The sequence below is a fragment of the Bombina bombina genome, chromosome 11, assembly GCF_027579735.1.
Source record: "Bombina bombina isolate aBomBom1 chromosome 11, aBomBom1.pri, whole genome shotgun sequence".
NCBI classification, from domain to species: domain Eukaryota; kingdom Metazoa; phylum Chordata; class Amphibia; order Anura; family Bombinatoridae; genus Bombina; species Bombina bombina.
Genome location: NC_069509.1, coordinates 46,385,697 through 46,412,280, shown reverse-complemented (window position 1 = coordinate 46,412,280; position 26,584 = coordinate 46,385,697). Strand labels below are relative to the sequence as shown.

General features: G+C 33.6%; 2 protein-coding genes and 1 long non-coding RNA gene across 3 annotated transcripts in view; all 3 read right to left on the bottom strand.

The window, feature by feature from the left end:
• Positions 1-26,584, bottom strand: part of LOC128642066 (uncharacterized) — a 169,553-nt gene that overhangs the window by 17,427 nt on the left and 125,542 nt on the right. Inside the window, exons 3-6 of the mRNA XM_053694723.1 lie at positions 19,694-19,993; positions 19,101-19,217; positions 14,886-15,278; positions 11,997-12,299 (exon numbers count right to left, since the gene is read on the bottom strand). Of these exons, the coding sequence (XP_053550698.1) occupies positions 11,997-12,299; positions 14,886-15,278; positions 19,101-19,217; positions 19,694-19,993 (1,113 nt within the window). The remainder of the gene's footprint in view (positions 1-11,996; positions 12,300-14,885; positions 15,279-19,100; positions 19,218-19,693; positions 19,994-26,584) is intronic.
• Positions 1,727-2,605, bottom strand: LOC128642067 (uncharacterized). Its single transcript, XR_008399619.1, has 4 exons — positions 2,387-2,605; positions 2,172-2,287; positions 1,943-2,055; positions 1,727-1,822 (listed from the first exon to the last, which is right to left on the bottom strand). It is a non-coding gene; the product is annotated as an uncharacterized LOC128642067 (long non-coding RNA).
• Positions 2,699-10,451, bottom strand: LOC128642064 (zinc finger BED domain-containing protein 6-like). Its single transcript, XM_053694721.1, has 2 exons — positions 10,271-10,451; positions 2,699-5,941 (listed from the first exon to the last, which is right to left on the bottom strand). The coding sequence occupies exon 2, from the start codon at positions 5,803-5,805 to the stop codon at positions 2,785-2,787; it is 3,021 nt and encodes a 1,006-aa protein (XP_053550696.1). The 5' UTR covers positions 5,806-5,941; positions 10,271-10,451; the 3' UTR covers positions 2,699-2,784.

Here is a 26,584-nt window from a genome sequence, read left to right as displayed (position 1 = left end):
AATTTTAAGCTACTTTCTAATTTACTTCTATTATCAAATGTTCTTCATTTTCTTGGTATGTTTATTTTAAATTACAACAATGTAAGTTTAGATGCAGGCTAATTTTTGGTGAACAACCTGGGTTGTTCTTGCCGATTGGTGGACAAATTCATCCACCAATTGAAAAGTGCTGTCCACAGGTATGACCCAAAAAAAAGTTTAGATACTTTATTTTCCAAAAAAAGATAGCAAGAGAACAAAGACAAATCAGAAATTGAATCACGAAAGAAAAAATTTGTGTTCAGTGTCCCTTTAACACTATCAAATTTCGAGTTGTGAATTATAAATTTTGAACAATACTTTAATAGCAATAATAATATACATCTTAATTTTTTTTTCAACAATAAAGTTGTTTCATCAAAAAAGTTTATTCTTTATTGTCTTATTTTTTCGAATAAAATAAGTGTTTTTATTTGTGTTAGCTATTTGATTTATTTATATGACCCTCATAGTTATCATAACTGAAATAATAGAGAAAATAAAGATATACAACTGGTCTTAGTATTTATATATTATTTTATTTTTAATAATCAATAAACACTTGAAAAAATTCTCCACAATCCTCCCCACAACACCAATAATTGGCATGAATAATTATTTTTATATAGAGATGGAAGAATATTGTCAGCAGCAGCAGTAAGCAGCATTTTTCGAAAAATACAGAAACTGATTTGTTTTCAGCTCAGTTCCATCAGCAGTCTGTAGATTAATTTGTAGTCCATAAACAAAGCATTTGTAATTGTTGCTCTTAAATTTGTAAATAAACAGTCAAACAAAGGCCAGATTTAGCAAATCTGAAAGTATCTTCCCGTTTCTAGCACAACTCCAGCAGTACAGAAATGAAGCATTTGTAGACTAGTTGGTGCTCCTTAATTTTGTAAATACACAGACAAACAAAGGCCAGACTTAGAAATCAGAAAGGATCCTGTTCTCAGCACAACTCCAGCAGTACAGAAACGAAAACTCCAGCAGTACAGAAACGAAGCACTTGTAGTCAGTGCTCCTCAATTTTTTAAATACACAGACAAACAAAGCACAGACTTATAAATCAGAAAGGAACCTGTATAATAAAGAAAAACAGAGATTCATTAAGTAAACAGTACAAATAACACATGCAAACCTATCTAAAACAAAGCAACTGCATTTAAGGGGTGTACAATACTAATAACTATATTATTACCTTTCAGTGATGGAAAATGCCTTTTATAAAATTGTACCAACTCTCAGCAGCAGCAAAAGCAGCAATTATTAAATACACAGTCAAATAAGGGCCGGATTTAGAATTCTGAAAGGATCCTGTATAATAAAGAAAAACACAGAGTGTCATTAAGTAAACAGTACACAAAAAAACCACATGCAAACCTAGGTAAAAGAAAGCCAATGCATTAAAGGGGTGTGCAATACTAATAACTATATTATTATTACCTTTCAGAGATGGAAAATGTCTTTGAGAAAATTGTACCAACTCTCAGCAGCAGCAAAAGCAGCAATTATTAAATACACAGTCAAATAAGGGTCGGCTTTAGAATTCTGAAAGGATCCTGTATAAAAAATAAAAAATTAAAGAAATTCATTAATTAAAGAGTAAACAAAAATAACATGCAAACCTAGGTAAAAGAAAGCCAATGCATTAAAGGGGTATGCAATAGTAATAACTATATTATTACCTTTCAGAGATGGAAAATGCCTTTTAGTAAAATGAAACAACTCTCAGCAGCAGCAAAAGCAGCAATTATTAAATACACAGTCAAATAAGGGCCAGCTTTAGTATTCTGAAAGGATCCTGTATAATAAAGAAAAACACAGATTCATTAAGTAAATAGTACACAAAAATAACACATGCAAACCTATGTAAAAGAAAGCCAATGTATTAAAGGGGTATGCAATAATAATAACTATATACCTTTCAGAGATGGAGAATGCCTTTTAGAAAATTGTACCAACTCGCAACAGCAGCAACTGCAGTTATTAAATACACAGTCAAATAAGAGACGGCTTTAGAATTCTGAATGGATCCTGTATAAAAAAGAAAAACAGAATAATTAAGTTAACAATACACAAAAATAACATAAAAAACTTAGTAAAAGAAAGTCAATGAATTAAAGGGGTATGCAATACTAATAACTATATACCTTTCAGAGATGGAAAATTCCTTTGAGAAAATTGTACCAACTCTCAACAGCAACAGCAGTTATTAAATACACAGTCAAATAAGGGCCAGGCCCGGCATTAGAATTCTGAAAGGATCCTGTATAATATCAAAAAATAAAACAGGTTATTTAAGTAAATAAAACAGTAGACAAAATTTTTTTTAAAAGTTAAATTAGATTTATAACCACATTCCTACCTTAGAGAGCTTGTGTAGCATTCAGCAGGAGAAGTCCTCTTCTTTAAAGAAACCCTTTGTTTTGCGCCATTTTTTTAAAATATTCGCAAGGTGATGATGGTAGATTTTTCATGTTCTTTTTTTTACAAAAGAAATACTATAATTTGCAGAAATAGCAGCAGCACTAGCAACATCAACTGTAGATTATGAATGCTAAATATCATATAACATTAAATTCTAGTAGTACAAGACACTGTTTATCTGATTCGAAATCCAGCAGCAGTAGCAGTAGGTAGCGGTAGGACAGCCGAAGAAGCAGTAAAAGGACATAAAAAATAAAAATGATCTTTTATACTTTAATTTTTAAAAAAATAATTTTTATATTTTATATCCTTTTAAAAAAAATTTTTGGGGGAGGTTTACATATTTGTATCCACCGCAAACACAATTGGTCTTTGTTCTGAGGGATCATCGTCGTCTGTATCACTGCTGCCGGTAGTGTTTTGTCTGATAGCCTCCAACTGATGTTGTTCTGGTATCCAGTGTTGATTCATTTTGAGAAATGTTAAACGGTCAACATTTACACTAGATAGTCTATTTCGCTGATCAGTCACAACACTACCAGCAGCACTAAACACACGCTCTGACCGAACACTCGTTGGGGGACAACTTAAATATTGAAAGGCAATATGTGACAATTCAGGCCATAATATTTTTTTGGATTTCCAGTAACTCAATGGGTCAGAACGAGGCTCTATAAAAGTGTTATCCAACATATATGCAGTTACCATTTGCACTGCAGAACACTGATTGTCTTCATGTAATCTTGCATCTTGACCTGTAGCCATAATGCCATATTTGCCAAAAAGACCCCACAATGAGTTAGTGGAATTACCGCCGCACACTGAATTGTCAGATATTGAGTCAGACTCAGAACTGTTACAATCTGGGAAAGAAGTCCGACCACTACCAGTGCAACTGCTGCTAGACTGATTTGTAGAGTTGTTTGAGTTTGCTCGCCGATTAATTTCAATTTCTTGCTTTACTTTGTAGATGAGTACTCCCTTGCATCTCTCAACCGTATGTTCTTTTCCATCAACAAAATTATACATCTGACCTTTAAAACGTGGGTCCAACAGAGTAGCAAGAAGGTACTCATCTCTTTTTTTGATGGAGATGATCCTTGGATCTTTCAACAAACACAAAATTAATTTTCTTCCAAGCTGAGCAAGATCAAACAACTCTATATCATTCTCATCTTCAGCAGAATCAGATAAACAGTTATCTTGCACTTGATGCAAGGAACTCAGTCTAGTTTCAAGAAGCAAAATTAATGGAAGGACCTGACTAAGGCTTGCATCTTGTTCACTTACCATTAATGTTGCCTCTTTAAACGGCTGAAGAACCTTGCACACATCACTCATAAGATGCCACTGTGCCGAAGTCAAATGGACTCCATCTAATGTTTTTCTTAAAGTCATAAGGTATTCAATTATTGCCTTTCGTTGTTCATAAAGGCGTTGAAGCATGTCAAACGTGCTATTCCATCGCGTAGAAACATCATTTATGAGTTGATGGCGTGGCAAATTATTGTTTTCTTGTAATGTTAGTAACGAATTTTGGGCATGGTAGGAACGGTGGAAATGCGAGCATATCTTTCGTGAAGCATTCAACATGTCATGAATATGTGTTGAATCTGAAAGAAATTTGTTAACAATCAAATTTAATATATGTGCAAAACAAGGCACATGTATCATTTGTCCATTCTTGAGTGCACAAACAATGTTAGAGCCATTGTCTGAAGACACAAAACCAACCGTGAGGCTGCGTGGCAAAAACCAATCATTTATTACTTCATTCAGCTTATCAAGAATATTAGCTGCATTGTGATTCTTTCGTTCAAAACTATTCATGCACAGTGTTGCATGCTTACGATAAGATATACGTCGCATTGGCCTTGAGGAAACATACTCATTAGAGTCATTACTTACGGCAAATGATACCCAATGTGCAGTCACAGTCATATAGTCTGCACCCTGTGGACTTGTCCACATGTCAGTTGTAATATGAACTTTGTTACACTCTGACATTTCTAATTGTTTGCCAACATTTTGTAAAACAATTTTATGAATTTCTGGAACACCTTTTCGTAAAAAATAATGACGACTCGGGATTTGCCAACGGGGAACCACTGATTGCATTAATTCCCGAAAGCCTTGACCTTCAACAAATTTAAAAGGAAGCATATCGATTGCAAGCATTTTTGCAACTTTAAAATTAATTTGGCGAACGCGTTCATGGTTTGGGGGATATTTTTGACCACTCTCAAAAGCAACTTGTAAAGTACTCTGTCGCTTAGACACTGCTGTACTCCCAGAACTTGGCACTAAATTTGATAAAAGTTGATTGCTGCTGCTGCATGAACTTCTACTGGTGTTATTAAAGCCATCATCATTGGCAGTAGGTGGTAGCATAACATTAGTATTTCTTTCTGTGGATAAAGCAAGATTTTTATTTAAATATCTGTCCCATATCACTTTATGTCTACTATTCATATGAGACCGCAAGGAAGTGGTTCCCAAATTACTTCCTGCTTTTCCTCGACTTATTTTTTTATTACATATTTTACATGTTGCTTTACTTTGATCTAGTTTATCGACAGAATAAAAATTCCAAACTACACTACCACCTACTGCACTACTACGTGACCTGGGAGTCATAATGGATGATGATGATGGAATTTCCATTACAGCAGCGCCAGCTGCTCTTATTTCACAAGTTGCAACTTGTGGTGGTGTAGCATCTAGTGGTTCAATTGTGGGAATTTTTCTTTGTTTGGCCCCGTTGGCAGCATTAGAATGAATTCTATCTGACTGTGACTGCAACATTGGTGACTCTTTGGATGGAATAGCACGTTTGAGATGCTTTTGGAACAGTGGATACGTAGAAGTGATGGTGCAAGGTGGATTTGGTTCCTCAATGATACTACAATCTGAATCATCAGAATCACAATCGAGATTTGGAGTATACACAGATCCTTCAGATATAAAATCTTCAAATTCAAATTCAGAATTATTTTCATTTTCTACAGAGATGCTGCTACTGCTGCTGCTATTCCTTCCGGAAGTTTCCATAGTTATTTCAAGATCAACTCCATTATCACCTGCTGGTTCTCTGGGTAATTCATTAATAGAAGTGGATTTTTCTAATGCTGCTTCCTGCAAGCACTGCTGCTCTGCATGTTCAGATCCAATTGGGGGATTTTTTTTCTTCAAAAATGCATGAATTGCCATTCTTTGACGACCACTGCGTGTGGTTCCGGACACTTTGTTTTCTTTAACTACTTCAACTGCATCATTATTGGTCTCCATTTGCTTTTGCTGCTGTTGACTGCTGCTGCTGGAAGCTGAAATCATTCTTCTTGCAACTTTTTTTGGCATCTTGGTAGATTCCAATTAAAGAAGACACTGCTTTAATTTTATTGAATAATAAAATTTGATGAGTAACAAAATGCTATTGCACGTCTGTGTCGTTATTTCTTGCTGCTACTGCTGCTGCTGTATAAATCTTCTCACTCTATAATTAACAATGATTTAACTTAGGATAAAACATACATATACACCCAAATAATACATATATATATAATACATATAACATTACGTATATGTCTAGTATGCAAACCAAAGTTAATAGAAATGTATTACATTTTTGTATAGTCTACTGACTATGTGATTTTGAATGTTCTTGATTGACAAAGCAGATTAGAACTATATAGTTGGTAAAACTTGTAGTGTAGTATACGTGAGTGTGTGTGTATGTATGTGAGTGAGTGTGTGTGTGTATGAGTGTGTGTGTGTGGTTGTATGAGTCTGTGTATGAGATTGTGTGTGTATGAGAGAGTGTGTGTATGAGAGTATGTGTGTATGGGATTGTGTGTGTATGGGATTGTGTGTGTATGAGTGCGTGTGTGCGAGAGTATGTGTGTGCATGAGATTCTGTGTGTGTGTTGTATCAGTGTTTGTGTATTAGAGTGTGTGTGTGTGTAAGAGTGTGTGTGTATGAGAGTATGTATGTATGAGTGTGTCTGAAAGTGTGTGTGTATGAGAGTGTGTGTATGAGATTGTGTGTGTGTATGAGAATGTGTGTGTATGACTGTGTGTGCGTGTGTACGTGTACTTATGCAATTTTAATAAATACATTACAAGCGTGGAGGGGTCTCATTTCAAACATTTAGCCAAATGGGAGACGAACTGTCTTAGACTTTGATAACTAAGATAAAAAAATTTGAATTCTAATTTTAATTAGAAATAAAACCATCTTATCTATTATAGTTAGTAATGGAATGGTGTTAAAATTCGAATTTTAACACTTCTAGTATTAACTATAATAGCTAAGATGTGTTAATTTCGAAATAAAATTCGAATTTTAACACCACTAGTAACCATTATAGATAAGATGTGCTAATTTAGAATTAAAATTTGAATTCGAATTTTACATCTTTGCTATTGTTTTAAATTCGCAATTAACATAATGATACATACAATTCGAAAATAAAACAATAACTATAATAAAGATGTAAAATTCGAATTCGAAATGAACATATGTATTATAGTTAATAGTGTTGTTAAAATTCGAATTTTAATTCGAAATCAACACCTCTATCATTTAATAGTTATACTATGTGATGGAGGTGTTGGTTTCGAATTAAAATTCGAATATTAACACTACTTGTAACTATAATAGATAAGTTATGCTAATTTAGAATTAAAATTCGAATTTTACATCTTTGCGATAGTTTTAAATTCGAAATTAAAATAATGTTACATACAATTCGAAAATAAAACAATAAGTATAATAAATATATAAAATTCGAATTCGAAATCAACACTTCTATCATTTAATAGTTATAGAAAGTAAAGGAAGTGTTGATTTCGAATTAAAATTCGAATATTAACAGTACTTGTAACTATAATAGATAAGATGTGCTAATTTCGAATTAAAATTCGAATTCGAATTTTACAACTTTGCAATAGTTTGAAATTCGAAATTAACATAATGTTACATACAATTCGAAAATAAAACAATAAGTATAATAAATAGGTAAAATTCGAATTCGAAATGAACATATCTATTATAGTTAATAGTGCTGTTAAAATTCGATTTTTAATTCGAAATCAACACTTCTATCATTTAATAGTTATAGAAAGTAAAGGAAGGGTTGATTTCGAATTAAAATTCGAATATTTACAGTACTTGTAACTATAATAGATAAGATGTGCTAATTTCGAATTAAAATTCGAATTCGAATTTTACAACTTTGCAATAGTTTGAAAATCGAAATTAACATAATGTTACATACAATTCGAAAATAAAACAATAAGTATAATAAATAGGTAAAATTCGAAATCGAAATGAACATATCTATTATACTTCTATCATTTAATAGTTTTAGAAAGTAAAGGAAGGGTTGATTTAGAATTAAAATTCGAATATTAACAGTACTTGTAACTATAATAGATAAGATGTGCTAATTTCGAATTAAAATTCGAATTCGAATTTTACAACTTTGCAATAGTTTAAAATTCGAAATTAACATAATGTTACATACAATTCGAAAATAAAACAATAAGTATAATAAATAGGTAAAATTCGAATTCGAAATGAACATATCTATTATAGTTAATAGTGCTGTTAAAATTCGAATTTTAATTCGAAATCAACACTTCTATCATTTAATAGTTATAGAAAGTAAAGGAAGTGTTGATTTCGAATTAAAATTCGAATATTAACAGTACATGTAACTATAATAGATAAGATGTGCTAATTTCGAAATAAAATTCGAATTCGAATTTTACATCTTTGCAATAGTTTTAAATGCGAAATTAACATAATGTTACATACAATTCGAAACTAAAACAATAACTATAACAAAGATGTAAAATTCGAATTCGAAATGAATATATGTATTATAGTTAATAGTGTTGTTAAAATTCGAATTTTAATTCGAAATCAACACCTCTATCATTTAATTGTTAGATTAAGTGATGGAGGTGTTGGTTTCGAATTAAAATTCGAATTTTAACAGCACAAGTAACTATAATAGATAAGATGTGTTAATTTCGAATTAAAATTCGAATTCGAATTTTACACTATCCTTATTGTTTTAAATTCGAAATTAACACAATACATACAATTCGATAATAAAACATAACTATAACAAATATGTAAAATTCGAATTCGAAATGAACATATCTATTATAGTTAATAGTTGTGTTAAAATTCGATTTTTAATTCGAAATCAACACCTGTTGGTTTCGAATTAAAAATCGAATTTTAACAGCACTAGTAGCTATAATAGATAAGATGTGTTAATTTCGAATAAAATTTTGAATTTTACATCTTTGCTATAGTTTTAAATTAGAAAATAATACAATAATACATACAAATCGAAAATAAAACAATAACTATAACAAATATGTAAAATTCGAAATTAACATATCTAATATAGTTAATAGTTGTGTTAAAATTCGAATTTTAATTCGAAATCAAGACCTCTATCACTTCATATAGTCATATAAAGTGATATGTGTTGATTTCGATTTTAAATTCGAATTTTAACACCTTTAGTAATTAATAATAGAGAAGATAGTTCATTTAGAATTAAAAATCGAATTTTACATCTTTAATAGTTAATAATTCGAAATTAACACAATAATAACTGAAATTCGAATTTTAAAAAATTTAACACATCTATCACTTGATATAACTACTATATTGGCCTTAAATTCGAAATGAACTCTATAACTATAAAAGATATAACATTTGAAAATAACACCATCATAACTTTATTAAAGGGACATGAAACCCACATTTTTTCTTTCATGATTCAGAAAGAGCATGTGATTTTAAACTACTTTATAATTACTTCTATGATCTAATTTGCTTCATTCTCTTGATATCCTTTGCTGAAAAGTATATCTAGATAGCATCTGTAGCTGCTGATTGGTTGCTGCACATAGATGCTTCGTGTGATTGGTTCACCCATGTGCATTACTATATCTTCAAAAAAGATATCTAAAGAATGAAGCAAATTAGCTAATAGAAGGAAATTGGAATGTTGTTTAAAACTTGGAATTTCAAATAGAAAAAAATACAATACAATACAATCTACATAGGTAAATATAGCACTACAGCATTATCAACTCATCAAAATGCAAAGCCAAAAAAATGCATACCATTTTTAAAAAAAAATGAAAAAATCCAATTAAAAAAAAATAAATATATTAAAATAAGATTTTTACATTACAGTACCTAATTATACATATCAAAGTTCAAAAATCTCAAATAAAATCGAGTATATATACAATACATATAAATTAGAACCTAGTCAGCATCACTGGCTGCCAAATTGCCAATGCCCAATTCCATACTACAACACAGGACTAGCAGTAGCAGCACAGTAAAAAAGAAACAACACTACATTACAACAATTACAACATCTCTATGATGAACATCAGTACTTCTCAACCACAGTCCTCAAGTTAACCTAGGCTAGTAGTAAGCTATCTTTATAACGTCTTAAAAGGATTGTCTGTCTAGTCAAAATTAAAGTTTGCTGATTCAGACAGAGGCAGAGCATGCAATTTTAAGCAACTTTCAATTTTACTCCTATTATCAATGTTTCTCAATTCTCTTGGTAAAAGTGAAAGAAATATCTGAATCATGAAAAAAAAAAAAAATCTGTTTCATATCACTTTAACTGGAGCACAGGTAAAATAATCAGTAACCATGTTAACTAAATTGGCCCTCACCTTAGGTACTGATTATTTCACCAGTGCTCTAGTTAAGACAGCATGAAAATATGGCCTGTATTTTGCCTATAAAAATAAATAGACCGCATATTACCTCCACAAATATTGATGAAATTGATTGAAGATGAAGATAACAAATGAGTCTTCTCACGGCGTGCAGTCCACCCTCCACAGTTGTGTAATGTGTCCACACAAAAATCCAAAAAAAGATGCCAGAGGAGCAAATAGATAATAGTATATGGAAACAAATTGGTATCCAAATAATCCAACACGAGTACACGACCACAAAACCAGTACGTCCTTCTCCAAAACTAAACCTTTCAAATGAAATGTTAAGAGCTACATCTATTTATAACATTTACATATGGGAGGGAATAACTTGATTTAAATATTTAAATTCGAATATTAAATAATTCGAATTCGAATATTACATTTAAAAATACAATTTTAGTTAAGAAATACAATTTCGAAATTAAAATCAAATTCGAAAATTTCGAATATTTATAATATAATAGCATTATTATAACAAATTCGAATTTGAATAGTACATTAGAAAAGCAAATACTATTTCGAAATTTAAATCGAATTCGAATATCTCATTAAAAATAGTATATAATATATTCAATCGAATTCGAATATAACATTTCGAATTAGAATATGATATATCTCATCGAATTCGATTAGAATCGAATTCGAATATTATATTTCGAATTCGAATGTGAAATATAGTTTTCGAATTCTAATATAATATTCGAATTTGAATAGAATTCGAATATTATATATCGAATTTGAATGTGAAATATAGATTTCGAATTCGAATATAATATTATCCAAAATAAAACATTCTATTAATAAGAACGAATATTTTCGAATGTAAGCGAAAAATTTGAAAACGAACATTCGAAAATCGAATGTTAGAATGTTAACTAAACATTCGAAATTCGGTTCGAACGAACGAATATCGGAAAATTCGTTTTAAAATTCGAATGTTTAGAAACATTCGCCCATCCCTAGCCCCTACCCACACAACATAAGGACTTTGAATATAGTAAGTTCTAATTTACCTTGCCCAGCTGATGTTATTTAACTTTTATATGGTTATATAAATATACACATATTAACACATAAATATATATATATAATCATATACATATATATTTAAAATTGCTGCCATCGCTGCATTGCTGTGAACTTGTAATACCACTCCTCATATTTTGCAGGCTCTCAGACAATTGGGAATGTTTTTAGAGCTATGGAAAATAATATTCCCATATTGAACATTTTCAGTGTTGCAGACCTCAGTGTGTAACTTTTTTGATGCCACAATTGTTCCCTTTCTTTTCTCGCTGATATGCAGCTAATTCTCCTCAGAGCATTAGGGGCAGTAAACACCTTTTATCACAAAAGCTTTGCATAAATATTGATTTAACTATTTATGACCTCAAACTGTCATTTTATATATTTTTAAAGTCATTTTTTTTATTTTAAACAGACAGTACCCAACTGGTGCAGCTACATTCTTAGAACATACCTCTAATCCTGTAGAGGGCAATCTACTGATAATTTAACCCCTTATCAGCAGTGTTTACCATGTAAGGATGTGCTGGTGTCTCACCTACTCCGTTCTGCCACTTTTGAATGAGATTACAACATATATGAGATCTATGCAAATGACATCCTAACAGCAAGAAAGTGCTAGGTGATATCCCTACTGTCCAAACCACATTTAAAAGAACAAATGTCTAATGCTTTATAATAGTGGTAATATTGTTACTCTCCACTTCTTGGCCGATAAGAACAAATGTGCTCTTTTCTCTTACCTGTAGTAGCCAGTTCTTTGGATTCAGGCTTGTCCATAGATTTGTGTTCCCAAGTTACAAGAACTTTACAGTTTGGATTTTTTAGATATTGTCCAGGAATTTTACAGTCACTTTGAACGGAAAAGGTGAAATTTGAAGGATCTTCATTGAATGTCTGTGTATGATTTACTGTCTTGTAGAGATGAGAGCAGCTCCATTTGATTAGGATATCTTTGGGATAAAACCTTTCCAGTTTTAATGTAAATTGAATATCTCCCCAGTCACAAAGTGTTGTTTTTATAGGTTCAGAAAACTGAGGTATTGCTGAGAAATAAAATAGAAAACCCAGTTAAACAAAGGCATATTACTTTTTTAGTTAAATATTTGCTATTTTAACAATTAAAGGGACACTGAACCCAAATTTTTTCTTTCGTGATTCAGACAGAGCATTACATTTTAAGCAACTTTCTAATTTACTCCTATTATCAAATTTTCTTAATTCCCTTGGTATCTTTATTTGAAATGCAAGAATGTAAGTTTAGATGCCGGCCCATTTTTGGTGAACAACCTGGGTTGTTCTTGCTGATTGGTGGATAAATTCATCCACCAATAAAAAAAGTGATGTCCAGAGTACTGAACCAAAAAAAACAGCTTAGATGCTTTCTTTTTAAAATAAAGATAGCAAGAGAATGAAGAAAAAAATGATAATAGGAGTAAATTAGAAAGTTTCTTAAAATCGCATGCTCTATCTGAATCATGAAAGAAAAAAAATTGGGTTCAGTATCCCTTTAAAGGAATATAAAACCCATTTTTTTTCTTTCAAGATTCAGTTTTAAGCAACTTTCTAATTTACTCCTATTATCAGTTTTTCTTCGTTCTATTGGTATCTTTATTTGAAAAGCAGGAATGTAGTAAGCATTGGAGCCGGCCCATTTTTGGTTCAGCACCTGGGTAGCGCTTGCTGATTGGTGGCTAAAAAATTGGGTTTCATATCCCTTTAACATTTCCACCCCTGTGCTAGAGCTGTTTTTAGCTGTTTGCCACTTGCTTTTACACAAAATAAAAAAATAAAATTCTGTGAGTTCCTCACACCAATCATAACTAGTTTGATATTTTTTTTAATAGACCAATAATTTTACAAAAATCATTTTAATTTGTAAAACTACCCTAAAATGTGAAATGCTAAAATATGAAATGAAGAAAAAAATTACATTTTGTGTAATTTTTATGGTCTAAATAGCAGCATGTGAGTTATTTTATTGTCATTTATCATCAGGTCACCTTCCCAAAACACCAACATTTCGTGTGTTTTTTTACCTTTATTGTTCAATGACAATTAATAATTTATTATTTTTGTCACTTTCCACAATCTTGACAATTAGGCAGAAAAAGAGAAACATTTCAGAAAAATTATTAAAAATTCCCAAAATTTTTTATTTGTCAGAGGACTAACTAAACCTTTTGTGACAGTGTATACTTGCTCCTACCCCGTATGCTGTCAGCATTATCGCGGCAGACATGATAAGCTACATTGTGTCATGTCCGCACTCACATTAATAAATATACCCTTTGGTCTCACTTATGATCTCATTTACTCCCAGGCTCCAGTCTTGCAGATAATAATACTAACTGCTTGATCAATTATAGTTAAAATAATAATAATAAGCTATTTTATACCACATATCTCTGTGGTTTATGAGCATGACACCTATTAGCATCACTACTATTAAAAGGGACCAATCAACATACAGACCCTTTCACTTTGTAATCACTAAAGCCAAGAAATCAACATTTTGTTTGTCATTAATCACGTACATTTGATTTTTGGATTATGAAATTAGGAGATTAAAGGGACACTAAACCCAAAATTTTTCTTTTGTGATTTAGGTAGAGAATACAATTTTAAACAACTTTCCAATTTACTTCTATTATTTAATTTGCTTCATTCTTTAGATATATTTGTTGAAGAAATAGCAATGAACATGGGTGAGCCAATCACATGAGGCATTTATGTGCAGCCACCAATCAGCAGCTACTGAGCCTATCTAGATATGCTTTTAAGCAAATAAGATAATAGAAGAAAATTAGAAAGTTGTTTAAAATTGCATGCTCTTTCTAAATCATCAAAGAAAACATTTGGGTTTCATGTCCTTTTAAGAACACAGATAATAATTTTGTGTTGTGTCAGTTAGGTAACGATTTCCAGCTTCAGGGGTTATTTAAGATTTAGCACAAAACAAGGCTAAATGTAAGACAATAGATAATAAACAGTCACAGTCATGTGATCAGGGGGCTGGAAGAAGGTTCCTAGATACAAGGTAATCACAGAGGTTAAAAGTATATTAATATAACTGTGTTGGTTATGCAAAACTGGGGAATGAGTAATAAAGGGATTGCCTATCTTTTAAAACATTAACAATTCTATGGTAGACTGTCCCTTTAAGGTGCAATAGTCCTATTTCTTCTGAGGGGAACTAAATAACTCCAGAGCAAGCCACACAGAAATGTAAGAACCATGTGTTCCACACAGTGCAGTGTGTTCACACAGCATGACTGATGACAGGCTTGCATTTAGTGTATTGCAGGAAGTGTTAGTGCCCAATACTAGAGGATCTCACTATCCCTCTAACCAGACTGTGCTCCAGCTCCTCCCACCAGCAGCAGCAGTGTTTACTGAAGTGTTTCTGATCTCTTTCTAGGGGGAACTTAAGTTCCTCCTGCAAAAATAGTGCAGAAACTCTGTCCCCATGCATTCCCGCTCGACTTGACCCCTGCATTTATGTACAGACTGGCTTCTATGGACCCATCCATGCACTTGGGCCCTGGTGTCAGTCACTTCATCTGCTGCACCAATGTTAGTTCCACCCCTGCACAGTATTACATTTTTGATTGACAAAGTCTATTTCTTACCACATATATTTTCGGAGCAGGAATATTGTTCACTTTTGAATTTGTTACCACATTTAGTTCTGCAGATAAGGTTCACATCTTTGTGCGTTATTACACGAGGCGTAAATGTTAGGGTGGTCTTTATTACCAGAGCTGCGTATTGGATATCCTTTTGTTGTGTCACATTATAAATATTCAGCAGCTCTTCACATTCTTCTTCATGTGATGAATTTGGAATCGTTATTTCATTGTCTGATTTATTCTCCAGCCAAGTCATAAAGAAACCTTCTCTACCAGTAGAAGCAAATACAGTTTGAGACATATTTTGCAGTGCAGTACACTTCAATGTGACCTCTACGCCATCAATCAGTTTATCGGGATGTGATATTTTTGTCATCTGAAAATGTGTCAGATCTGCAAGAAATAAAATACCATAAAGAAAAAGCAAAGGAAAGTCTGTAGGTTTCTTTTGGCTAGATTACGAGTTTTGCGTTATGAGTGAAAAAGTCTCTTAACGCTGCTTTTTCACTACCGCTGCTATTAAGAGTCTTGAAGGTCTAGCTGTACCGCACACTTTTTTGGCCGTAACGCAACGTAACTACCGCACATTTCAAAAAGTCCTTTTTCAATGGAACTTCCACATCGCCGGTATTACAAGTTTTACCTGGGAGGCCAAAAAGTGTGCGGTACAGCCTATACCGTCAAGATTCGTACCGCCATCTAAAGTCAGTAGTTATGAGTTTTACGTTACAAATCTGTTGCATAAAACTCATAACTAAAGTGTTACAAAGTACACTAACACCCATAAACTACCTATTAACCCCTAAACCGAGGCCCTCCCACATCGCAAACACTATAATAAAACGATTAACCCCTAATCTGCCGCTCCGGACATCGCCGCCACTATAATAAACATATTAACCCCTAAACGGCCGCACTCAAGTATCGCAAACACTAGTTAAATATTATTAACCCTTAATCTGCCACCCCCAACATCACCGCCGCCACTATACTAAAATTATTAACCCCTAAACCTAACCCTAAGTCTAACCCTAACACCCCTAACTTTAATATAATTAAAATAAATCTAAATAAAAATTACTATCATTAACTAAATAATTCCTATTTAAAACTAAATACTTACCTGTAAAATAAACCCTAAGCTAGCTACAATGTAACTAATAGTTACATTGTAGCTATCTTAGGTTTTATTTTTATTTCACATGCAAGTTTGTATTTATTTTAACTAGGTAGACTAGTTAGTAAACAGTTATTAACTATTTACTAACTACCTAGTTAAAATAAATACAAAATTACCTGTAAAATAAAACCTAACCTGTCTTACACTAACACCTAACCTTACACTACAATTAAATAAATTACATTAATTAAATACAAATTATCAAATATTTAAACTAATTACACCTAATCTAATAGCCCTATCAAAATAAAAAGCCCCCCCAAAATAAAAAAAACCTAGCCTAAACTAAACTGCCAATAGCCCTTAAAAAGGCCTTTTGTGGGGCATTGCCCTAAAGAAATCAGCTCTTTTACCTGTAAAAAAAAATACAAGCAACCCCCAACAGTAAAACCCACCACCCACACAACCAACCCCCCAAATAAAGTCTAAAAAATACTAAGCTCCCCATTGCCCTGAAAAGGGCATTTGGATGGGCATTGTCCTTAAAAGGGCATTTAGCTCTTTTACTGCCCAAAACCCTATGCTAAAAATAAAACCCACCCAATAAACCCTTAAAAAAACCTAACACTAACCCCCGAAGATCGACTTACAGTTTTTGAAGACCGGACATCCATCCTCAGCAAAGCCGGGAGAAGTCTTCATCCAAGCGGGCGGAAGTCCTCAACGAAGCCGGGAGAAGTCTTGATCCAAGTGGCAAGAAGTCGTCCTCCAGGCGTGCAGAAGTCTTCATCCAGACGGCATCTTCTATATTCATCCTTTCGACGCGGAGCGGCTCCTTCTTCAAGACATCCGGCGCGGAGCATCCTCTTCTTCCGACGGCTCTTCAAGAATGAAGTTTCCTTTAAATCACGTCATCCAAGATGGCGTCCCTTGAACTCCGATTGGCTGATAGAATTACATCAGCCAATCGGAATTAAAGGTGAAAAAATCCTATTGCCTGATACAATCAGACAATAGGATTGAGCTTCAATCTCTCCCGGCTTCGTTGAGGACTTCTGCCCGCTTGGATGAAGACCTCTCCCGGCTTCGTTGAGGATGGATGTCTGGTCTTCAAAAACTGTAAGTGGATCTTCGGGGGTTAGTTTCAGGGCAATGGGGAGCTTATATTTTTTTAGATAGGATCTTATTTGGGGGGTTTGGTTGTGTGGGTGGTGGGTTTTACTGTTGGGGGGTTGTTTGTATTTTTTTTTTACAGGTAAAAGAGCTGATTTCTTTGGGACAATGTCCCGCAAGAGGCCCTTTAAGGGCTATTGGCAGTTTAGTTTAGGCTAGGGTGGGTTTTTTTTTGGGGGGGGGGCTTTTTTATTTTGATAGGGCTACTAGATTAGGTGTAATTAGTTTAAATATTTGATCATTTCTTTTTATTTTGTGTAATTTAGTGTTTATTTTTTTTTGTAATTTAGTTAATTGTATTTAATTAATGTAATTTATTTAAATGTAGTATAATGTTAATTGTTTGTGTAAGACAGGTTAGGTTTTATTTTACAGGTAATTTTTTATTTATTTTAACTAGGTAGCTAGTAAATAGTTAATAACTATTTACTAACTAGTCTACCTAGTTAAGATAAATACAAACTTGCCTGTGAAATAAAAATAAAACCTAAGCTAGCTACAATGTAACTATTAGCTTAGGGTTTATATTACAGGTAAGTATTTAGTTTTAAATAGGAATTATTTAGTTAATGATAGTAATTTGTATTTAGATTTATTTTAATTATATTAAAGTAAGGGGTGTTAGGGTTAGAGTTAGGGTTAAGTATAGGGGTTAATAACTTTAGTATAGCGGCGGCGGTGACATTGGGGGCGGCAGATTAGGGGTTAATAATATTTAACTATTGTTTGCGATGCGGGAGTGTACAGGTTTAGGGATTAATATGTTTATTATAGTGGCAGCGATGTCCGGAGAGGCAGATTTGGAGTTAAAAAGTGTAGGTAGGTGGCGGCAGATTACAGGTTAATAAGTATAATGTAGGTGTCGGCGATGTCGGGGGCAGCAGATTAGGAGTGTTTAGACTAGGGGTTTATGTTAAGGTGTTAGGTGTAAACATAACTTTTCTTTCCCCATAGGAATCAATGGGGCTGCGTTACGGAGCTTTACGCTCCATTATTGCAGGTGTTAGGCTTTTTTTTAGCCGGCTCTCCCTATTGATGTCTATGGGGAAATCATGCACGAGCATGTAAAACCAGCTCAAAGTAGCGCTGGTATTTGAGTGTGGTATGGAGCTCAACGCTGCCATATTGCCTGCTAACGCCAGGATTTTGCAGACCTGTAATAGCAGCATTATTAAACATGAACAGTGGAAATAACTTGCAAATTATTACCGAGCCGCTCATAATGCAAAACTCGTAATCTGGCCATTTATTAGTAAAGTTGACAACATAACTGTTAACTCTTACGCATTTCATGCTAAAAAGTGCACATAATTACATATATACTTTTTACTAGACGTGCATTTGTTTCGTCATGAATGCTCATTTGTTAACAAAACACGGATATTCATCTCGTTTTCATGAAACGAATATGCAAAATATTCATTCCTTTTTTTTAAATAGTTAAAGGAAGGTCCTTTAGTTCAGACACTGTTAGCGTTATATTAGCACACCCCAGGGGCTCTGTGAAGAAGGATCAGAATTAGCGCGGCTCTCCAGCGAACTGAATATAAGTATTTAAACACTACAAGTGAACAATTTCACCTGTACCAAAGGAACCTTTACATTCGCTTAACGAAAACTAATGTAAATGTTTCACAAATTGTTGCTATTTGTTTGGTTTAAAACAAAACGATTACTGAATAGTGCAGGCAACACATTTTCTAAATGTTTTTGCATATTTGTAACGAAAAAATCAGCGGAACCAAATTTTGCGCCCAAGCACACCTGTACTTTTTCCTTACTGATGAGCAGAATGTACTAAGATGTCATGAAAATGAAATAATTATACAATAGCAGGTAATATGTTCTCATGCATTTAAGTGATATGAACTAGAAGTGACATTTTAAATATGTATGGAAGTCAAAATAAGTTAATTTCTTACCTTTTCTGTTTTTTGTTCTCTTGAACCATACTCCAATCACAACTCCGAGTCCCAGTAGCACAAAAACAGATAAACCACCAATTATTATCAATGGTAAATAATTTGTTTTTGATTGATCTAAAAATAGAGAAAAGGTTATAATGAAAACATCTAATAAAACGTAACAAAAGTATTCACGTCATCATCTTAACAGGTATCATGAGAGGTTTTATAACCCTTTTACTTTAAACTAAGTTTATACTTATTTGTGGCATATATTGTACCACTATTGGGCTAGATTACAAAGCAATATTTGTACTCCACTTAGTAATACCAGCACACGCAAATGTGCACTGGTATTATAAGTTGAGCGCAATGCAAACGCAATTTAGCGTTCGCATTGCAGGGAAGCTCATGAGAATGGGAGCCTCATTCTCATGCCATCAGACACGGTTGAGAACCTAGCGCAGCAAAGAGTATGATCTCAAGGAGCGAGCTACGTTTTTTAAAAAAAAGATATCAGTGGAAAGCTGTAAAACTGATAATGAGAGTAAATCATGAAAACCTCCCTAAAGATTGTATCATTATAACGGTCTCATATTATTTTATCTAACCTCCGTAAATGAGCTGAAAGTCTTCCTGAATAGACTTTTGAAGAGTTGGATGGTGGACTATACAGGAGAAGGTCTTATTTTTGTCCCCCTCTTTAGGTATTATTGTCACAGTGCTATTCACATCGTATGTCTCATCGGGATTCTGAGTCTGTATTCCTAGGTGTGAATTCTGCATAATCTTTCCATCTATAAGCCAAATAACATCAATGCCTGGTGGGTAAAAACCGGTCACTGTGCAGTTTAGTATGTTTTCCTGATCCTTATAGACGACTTTGTTAGGTATTGTGATCTTTGGCTGTGCTGTAAGAAAGAGAGATTATCAGAGGTGAGTATTTCATAACTAGATACAAAATAAAATAAACTCATTATTGATAGATACTATGCATTATAAAATAACCTTAAAGTATAATGTATTTCTCATTTGTTATACCATACAAACTGTACATATTGGCTGTCAATAGGACAAGCAAGTAACAATTAAACGTTCACGATCCTATAGAGGAAACAATTTAAAACGAAATAAATACATCTATCCAATTCACTTCTATTTTAAAATATACCTATTTCTCGTCATCCTTTGTTGAAACATAGAGGCCTACTTATCAAAGCATCAACTGTAAATGCGCTTGAATTCTGCGTCGTAGTTGTCGCGAGATTGATGCGTCGTATTTATCAGAACCTTGAGATCGGAAGAACTTGACATTTGTGACGTAACTTACGATTAGACGGTCTCAATTCGACGCAGATTGATGCGAACAGAAAACCCGTGAAATTCAAGCGTAATTCTGTGTATTCGCCGTCCTATTCGACACAATTTGAAGCTGTCAAGAAGTTATCAAAAAATGGACAGTTACGCTTGCGTCTTATAAGACGCAGCATACCTAGTTTTCAATCCGCCGCCTTTGAGGTCGCGGATGCTATAGAAGTCAATGCGAATCTGAAAACATTGAAATCTTCACAGAGTGAAGCATATCACCTAATAAAACTCAATTCTTGATACACATTTTTGAACTATATAGAGAAATAATTGCAAAATTTGAAAATATATCTATTATTTTTATAACTCTTTTCACCATGTTTATTACTGTTGTATATAGTCATTTAAAGAATGTTAGCAAACCAAAAAAAATAATTTGTTTTAAATAAATAGCATTCCCTTCCTGTAATTCACAGTTCATCAAAAATATTTAACTAAGGATAGCAAGAGAATGAAAACAGTAAACAGCAATGAAAAAGATTTTAAAAAGATAAACACATTCACACAAAGGATAGCAAGAGAATGAAAACAGTGCATAGCAATTATGCTATCAAGTAATTATGCACAACACCTGCATATTTATTTAGGGATGAACTGTGAACTCTGATTTTCTGTTTTTATGGCAGCGTCGCGGAGGCTTAAAAGGTCAGTCACTCATATTAGTTCTCAAATAACCAATGTCACTGTTTTCATTCTGTTGTTATGATTTTTTGGAAGTAAGATGGCATTTACAAGTTATTTATATGTATTTCGATCAAGTTTATGGCACTGTTATTAACCCCTAATCCGCCTCACTCCCGCCTCAATAACCCTATAATAAATAGTATTAACCCCTAATCTGCCATCCCTAACATCACCGATACCTAACTTCAAGTATTAACCCCTAATCTGACGACCGGACCTCACTGCTACTCTAATAAATTTATTAACCCCTAAAGCTAAGTCTAACCCTAACACTAACACCCCCCTAAGTTAAATATAATTTTTATCTAACAAAATAAATTATTTCTTATTAAATAAATTATTCCTATTTAAAGCTAAATACTTACCTGTAAAATAAACCCTAATATAGCTACAATATAAATTATAATTATATTGTAGCTATTTTAGGATTAATATTTATTTTACAGGTAACTTTGTATTTATTTTAACCAGGTACAATAGCTATTAAATAGTTAATAACTATTTAATAGCTACCTAATTAAAATAATTCTAAAATTACCTGTAAAATAAATCCTAACCTAAGTTACAATTAAACCTAACACTACACTATCAATAAATTAATTAAATAAAATACCTACAATTATCTACAATTAAACCTAACACTACACTATTAATAAATGAATTACATACAAATACCTACAAATAAATACAATTAAATAAACTAACTAAAGTACAAAAAATAAAAAAAGAACTAAGTTACAAAAAATAAAAAAATAATTTACAAACATTATAAAAAGATTACAACAATTTTAAGCTAATTACACCTACTCTAAGCCCCCTAATAAAATAACAAAGCCCCCCAAAATAAAAAAATGCCCTACCCTATTCTAAAATAAAAATTGAAAAGCTCTTTTACCTTACCAGCTCTTAAAAGGGCCTTTTGCGGGGCATGCCCCAAAGAATTCTGCTCTTTTGCCTGTAAAAAAAAACATACAATACCCCCCTCAACATTACAACCCACCACCCACATACCCCTAATCTAACCCAAACCCCCCTTAAAATAAACCTAACACTAAGCCCCTGAAGATCTCCCTACCTTATCTTCACCACGCCGGGTATCACCGATTTATTTTAGAATAGGGTAGGGCATTTTATTATTTTGGGGGGCTTTGTTATTTTATTAGGGGGCTTAGAGTAGATGTAATTAGCTTAAAATTGTTGTAATCTTTTTATAATGTTTGTAAATTATTTTTTTATTTTTTGTAACTTAGTTCTTTTTTTATTTTTTGTACTTAAGTTAGTTTATTTAATTGTATTTATTTGTAGGTATTTGTATGTAATTAATTTATTGATAGTGTAGTGTTAGGTTTAATTGTAGATAATTGTAGGTATTTTATTTAATTAATTTATTGATAGTGTAGTGTTAGGTTTAATTGTAATTTAGGTTAGGATTTATTTTACAGGAAATTTTGGAATTATTTTAACTAGGTAGCTATTAGTTATTAACTATTTAATAGCTATTGTACCTGGTTAAAATAAATACAAAGTTGCCTGTAAAATAAATATTAATCCTAAAATAGCTGCAATATGATTATGATTTATATTGTAGCTATATTAGGGTTAATTTTACAGGTAAGTATTTAGCTTTAAATAGGAATAATTTATTTAATAAGAAATAATTTATTTCGTTAGATAAAAATTAAATTTAACTTAAGGGGGTGTTAGTGTTAGACATAGCTTTAGGGGTTAATAAATTTATTAGAGTAGCGGTGAGGTCCGGTCGGTAGATTAGGGGTTAATACTTGAATTTAGGTGTCTGTGATGTTAGGGAGGGCAGATTAGGGGTTAATACTATTTATTATAGGGTTATTGAGGTGGGAGTGAGGCGGATTAGGGGTTAATAACTTTATTATAGTAGCGGTGAGGTCCGGTCAGCAGATTAGGGGTTAATAATTGTAGGTAGGTGGCGGCGACGTTGGGGACGGCAGATTAGGGGTTAATAAATATAATATAGGGGTCGGCGGTTTTAGGGGCAGCAGATTAGGGGTACATAGGTATAATGTAGGTTGCGGCGGTGTACGGAGCGGCAGATTAGGGGTTAATAATAAAATGCAGGGGTCAGCGATAGCGGGGGCGGCAGATTAGGGGTTAATAAGTGTAAGGTTAGGGGTGTTTAGACTCGGGGTACATGTTAGGGTGTTAGGTGCAGACTTAGGAAGTCTTTCCCCATAGGAAACAATGGGGCTGTGTTAGGAGCTGAACGCTGCTTTTTTGCAGGTGTTAGGTTTTTTTTCCAGCTCAAACGGCCCCATTGTTTCCTATGGGGCAATCGTGCACGAGCACGTTTTTGAAGCTGGCCGCGTCCGTAAGCACCGCTGGTATTTAGAGTTGCAGTGGCGCTAAATTATGCTCTACGCTCCCTTTTTGGAGCCTAACACAGCCCTTCTGTGAACTCTAAATACCAGCGGTATTTAAAAGGTGCGGGGGAAAAAAGCACGCGTAGCTAACGCACCCCTTTGGCCGCAGAACTCTAAATCTAGGCGATTGTTCTTTAATATAATATGAAAAACAGTAATCACTGACCTTTTTAACCTCCACAATGCTGCTATCCAAACACAGAAACTTGTAAATAGATTGAAACTAGAGCTAAATACTCATGTCAGTTTCATTATTAATTTATTTAATTGCACAAACAATACACCTGCATTTCTTACAGCTGCTAAACTCACCTGGATGACCTAAGCAGACATAGATTTGGACACACCATTGTGCTCGTCAAATGACGCAATAATTACGTAAGTCTTGAACTTTTGAATAATTATTCCATTAAGTGCTCGTAAAATGACGCGAGTGCTCATACAATGACGCGAGAATAATCAAATTGTGCAAGTCATTTGTTAGGTAATGTGTAGAGCATCATTTATTCAATTACTGAAATCATTCACAGCTGTCAAACTTAGCGTTATAAAAGGGGCTCTTCAATCACTTTATTTCATTAGTTTGATCATGGACATAGTGAATGCTCTCCAATGTGTACTGTTCTTAAGGAGACGCAGGGAAAGACGGGTGTTGATGGCTGCGGTGCAACAACATAGATGCCAGCGGGTGCCAAGGATTTTCCTGCCTAGGGTTGGTCTTCATGCCCTCAGTGACCAAGAGGTGATCTGTAGATTTCGACTAGATAGGGCCTCTATTGAGAGGCTCTATGTCGAAATCAAGGACTCTCTCGAGCCACTCACTGAAAGAACTGGGGCAATCCCTGGGATTGTGAAATTGCTATCGGTCCTTTATTTCTTGGCAACTGGATCATTCCAGGCTGTGGCAGCTCTAGGCGTAGGTATGAGCCAGACAACCTTCTCACATCATCTGAAGGTTGTCCTGAATGCTTTGTACCGCCTAGTCCATCATGTCCACTTCCCAAATACACCGGAGGAGTGGCATGCTGTCAAGCTCCAGCTCAATCTAAGGGCTGGATTGCCAAGGGTATTGGGGGCCATAGACTGCACACATGTATTGATGCAGCCTCCCATGGGTACAGAGGAGCCATACCGGGACAGGAAATTCAACCCCTCGCTGAATATCCACATCTCAGAGGGAAGGAGACCAGAAGGGAAAATTGATTGCAATGGTGGACAACCAGCTATGAAGTTTAGCCTTGTGTTATAGAGCATTTAATACAGAGAGTCCTATGTTGGAGTATACCTATGAAATGAATATGTCAGATAGTATATTTGACCTCATCTATCATCAGTATGAAAGAGATATGGGAGTCAATGTCAATTTTGATACTCTATGTATCAAATATATATTGGTTCAAATAAATGCTGATTTTTTGAAGGGAGCGGGTTTGGATCTATTTTAAAACCTTAAAAGAGACCTAGTAAGGTATGGTATTAATTATTCTAAACAGACTGTTATTCTACTAAATATATCTATGTGCAGAGAGTCAAATGTACCCAAAGGACTTGTAGGATTAAACATGTGACCTGGATATGTACATTTGGTTTGCATATCTGGATGATTATATATTTAGAAGATGGATCAGGTCTTCTTTGTTGTTGAGACCCTTTGGATGTAGACAATCCAACATAAATATCCATTTTGATTCTGTTGTTAAAAGATTTTTTTCATAATCACCACCTCTCCAATTCCTTCTGACCTTTTGCATGCCCATCAACTTTAGGTTCCAGTTCCTAATTAGAACTTGTATACCATGCGAAGGGTGCCTGACATATAGAACCCTAATTGTTCCTTTTTGCATATATTTATATATCTCTATTCATCTATTGTATACATTTCACATTCATCTTGCTACATAAACAGTATATGTTATTTACCATTGCTCTCTATATGGGTTTATCTCCATATTTATGCATGATCCTCATACACATATGGTTCATAACAGAGTGATATGATTTTAAACCCATGTTTCATCATTTGTGCTCTTTATTTATCGCAAAGATTCAAGAATTATAACCATTCTGCTATTTATATAATATATCTCGAGATTCCACTCTTATTACTGTGGTTTTAGAGTGTAGACAGACATCCTCTAGTCCGTAACAACATCCACACAGACTTCCGGTGTAACCGAAACCGGAAATGACGTTATCGACTATTATTATTATTTTTTGTATATATGGATCACATAAATTTGAGATTAGTCATTTTGCCATTTATACAATTTGTTTCGAGAATGTGTGCCTAACCTCTAATTAATGCAGAATTTAGAGTGCAGCCAGACATTCACTAGTCCGTAACAATATCCGCCCAGTCTTCCGGTGTAATCGAAACCGGAAATTACGTAATTGATCCGGAACCGGATATGACGCGACGGAAACATGGCCGACCAAGATATAAACAGACATAGCAGTCAGGTCATTGTGGATGGTTTTAGAAATACAATTTTAAATCCAAGTCAAAAATACAATATAAGTTTCCATATGTATGTTTTTTTAAATCTTTGATGTAGGTTTATTATGACATTAAGATTAGTCTTTCCTTTTAGTTTGATTATCAATAATACCCATAAGACATCACACAGGAAGTAGGCGTTTCAAATCTCAGAGTTTGGCGCCCAAACGATCATTACAGTTCAATCATCCACCCTATCTAAAGCCATCATTGTATACAAAATGTATTGTCTTGAAAAAGGCCTTGTATAGGCCGAAATGCGTCAACACAGCTGGTAAGCACATTTCCTATATTATCCACTTTGTTTGTACATCTACACTATTATTTTTATAGGACAATCAGAATCGTATAGGAGGATTTAAAGTATTACTAGGATCATATTGGAGGACCACTCCTATCAATTTGCCACTCAGAATTTGTCACTTCCCAACACATCTTCTTTTTTGGCTTGTCATACACATTTTTTCAGATTTTTCCAGATTTTCACATTACATTTTTTAATTTTTATCACTGTGTACACACACTGGAGTTTTTTAATATTTTACTTTTAGCTCCAC

Coding starts and splice junctions, on each gene's coding strand:
- LOC128642064 (XM_053694721.1), bottom strand. CDS start 5,805: ATGCCAAAAAAAGTTGCAAGAAGAATGATTTCAGCTTCCAGCAGCAGC.